Here is a 2854-nt window from a genome sequence, read left to right as displayed (position 1 = left end):
AGAGCTGAGGCGCTGTTTCTGGAAAGAGAAGCACTTCAAAGCAGGCTCTGAGTATGACAGCCCAGGGGGAGGCTGCCCTGGCTTCCCCTGCTTCCTCAGGGCCTCAGCCCGCAGCCCCGCAGCCCTACGGGGCTGGTCACCCCCCCTGAGTTGTCGTCAATGGCTAGCCAAATTAAAACCCCAGTCAGTACCTCTCCCCGGGCCCCTAAGCCCCACCACTGCTGGGACAGCACAGCCCAGAGTCCTGTAGGGGCCCCTGGAATCTGCGATTCTTGCCAGGCTTCCAGTGGCTGTCGATATCNCCCCTGCACCATCTCCCACTGCTGCAAACGCTCCCCTCTCAGCTCCGTTAAGTCCCCATTTCCTGTGCGACCAATTCCCCGAGGCCCTAAATACGATCCATCGTGCCCCACCCCAGCCTTGTCCCGCTCCCAGAAATAGGGACGGAGGCACCTACGCACCTAAGCAAAACACAGGGACCCTCGGGGGCTGAGGTCACNACCCACCTCCTCTCTCACCCCCCTCCAATATGAGGTCAGGAGATGGAGCAGCGCAGCTTCCAGAAGGGTCTGCCTCTTCTTTCCCTCCCCCATGAATGCCCTCCACTCACTAAACTGCTGTGTGGGGCCTCTCGGCTTTCTGATCACCAGGTTCCTTCAGATGCATGGCCGCTAGATGGCTTCTCATCCCTCCCTCCCCACCTAGTCTCAATTCTTGGGGTGAGGAGGGGGTGAGCTTAGAGTCCCCTGCACCCTTGCCCTCCAGCAGATCACTTCAGGGCTTATGGGGGGATGGCCCTGGTGCTATCAGGAACTGAGCCCCTGGGTGCNGGATCCCAGGAACCCACCCAGAGGAAGAAGTGCTCCTCCTCAAAGTGACCAGGAATGGTGCTCCCAGGAATCCCTATTTTGGGGCCATTACCTCTGCACCGGACTCCTCCATTAGGACTCCTTTGGACCCAGTAATGGAGAAAGCACTGGGGCAGTCAACTAGTGGGCACCATAATCTGGCTGTATGACCCGAGGGGCAGGCCCATGGTGATAAGGGGCTCCGTCCATCTACCTCTGGGGACTGCTTCGGCCCATCTCTTCTTCCCTTTTCCCCATCTGTAAATGGAGGTTGAAAAAAAACCCCACCTCGGGGTACAACCCCACCCCTTTATAGCTTTCTACTATATTGCTCTTACTCCTTTTTCCTTTCCCTAAAATAATGACAGACACCTTAAAATCGATGCTGATATATATTTATTGACATAGAAGCCCACAACATATATCGTCTGGTGAAAAAATACAGACTATAGAACAGCACTTATATTTGATCACTTTTATCTATACATATATCTATCTGGATACATAGGTGTAGGGAAGTATCTAGAAGGACATTCATCAAAGGGCTGACAACTCAGGGTGGAGAGTCTGGGGTAACTTGTACTTGACTTTCTGGTATGTTTCTTTATTGTTTGAAGATTTAACGATGAATTATGCCACTTTCACAAAGAGAACGGAGCCATCAAGGAAATGGGCACACAAAGAAAACAGACACTTTAGGCAGCGGAGAAGGGGGGCGGGGGAAGCAAGGACAGAAGTCAGGCTGTCTCCCTCCACTGTGCTGGTATCCAAGACCCTTTCTACGCCACTCCGGAAAGAAAGCTGCTTGGTGGATTCATGCAATTAGAAGCGCCCCTCCCCAGTTGTCCGGTGGCTGGACTGGGAATATGGGTCAGGGTTCCTTTAAGGCTAGGGGCTACCATGTCACTGCAGCTCAGAAGGGTCATCAAGGTCACCAGGGGCCTCCCGGGGCCCCTCCTCCTCTGTGTGGGTTAGCTCCTGCAGCGTGATGATCAGATTCTCAAACACCTGGGCCCGATTGCTCTCATTATCACAGGTTTCCTTTGAGTGGCCCTCCTCGCCGCAATAGGAGCAGCGGATTGTGTATTTTCGCTTCCTGGTTCTACGCAGGTGCCTAGAACCATCATTCTTATGGCCCGAGCCCCCACTGGTGGAAGGAGACTGAGCCCGGGAGCTGCTAGGGGAATCAATGATTAGCACTTGATCCCTCGGTCTGGCCCTGCGTCTGGGGAGAGGAGAGGCCACGAATGACAGTGGAGGGTCTTGAGACTCCACCAGAATCACATCCTCGTCTGAGTCATCGAGGGCATCATCTATCTCTATCACGCTGCAGTCAGGGCTGCCGACCACGATCGGCGGGGAGCCCTGAAATGCCACCGGGCTGGTGGCCCTCTCCACCACTGACTCGCATCTTTTGGGCCGTTTCTGCTTCAGGAAAGTGTCATCCCAATCCTCTTCCTCCCTGACCATCCTGATCAACTCTAGGAAATTGGGGAGGCGCTCCTGCTCATTTGCATACATCCTGAGAAGATGTTTCAGCCTAAAGCGCAGGTCCCCGTTCAGCTCGGCCCCTAAAAGGAGCTGGTGCAGGCGGGTCTGGTTGGCATCCTTCTGAGCTATGATCCCTGCATGAATAGCGTTCTGGAGCTGCACCTCTAAACGGATCACATAAAGGGAGGCTTTCTCCCCTTGCGCCTGCAGGGTGTTAAAAAATTTACCGTGAGCCGACACGCTGCTTTCGGATTCTCCAAACACCAATTTCATGGCGCGCAGGAAATCGGCCACGGTCAGGTTGGGGTTGGCCGCCTGCAGCAAAAGCATGACCTCCCGGGCCGGGCCTCGCAGCGTTTTCAGCAAGCGCTTGAGCTTTTCCTCCTCGGGCATATTCCAATCGGGCAGGGCCCCATAGACTTGGATCAGCCAGTTTTCAAAGGTTTCTTCCCCCGGGGCTGGCACCACCCTCCCCGAGAACAACTTCATGTTTCTCTCGGCCATGCTGGCCATTA

The 2854-nt window shown here is 54.8% G+C and overlaps 1 protein-coding gene across 1 annotated transcript in view; it reads right to left on the bottom strand.

The window, feature by feature from the left end:
- Nucleotides 1–1227: 1227 nt before the first annotated feature.
- The window catches only part of ZCCHC12 (zinc finger CCHC-type containing 12), a 1880-nt gene continuing 253 nt past the window's right edge, over nt 1228–2854 (bottom strand). The window contains exon 1 of the mRNA XM_077771919.1: nt 1228–2854. This exon is cut by the window's right edge and continues 253 nt beyond it. Within this exon, the coding sequence (XP_077628045.1) occupies nt 1752–2854 (1103 nt within the window). The 3' untranslated portion in view covers nt 1228–1751.

Source organism: Crocuta crocuta, unplaced genomic scaffold, assembly GCF_008692635.1.
Source record: "Crocuta crocuta isolate KB4526 unplaced genomic scaffold, BGI_CrCroc_1.0 scaffold1269, whole genome shotgun sequence".
Classification (NCBI taxonomy): domain Eukaryota; kingdom Metazoa; phylum Chordata; class Mammalia; order Carnivora; family Hyaenidae; genus Crocuta; species Crocuta crocuta.
This window is presented reverse-complemented; position numbering and strand designations above follow the sequence as displayed.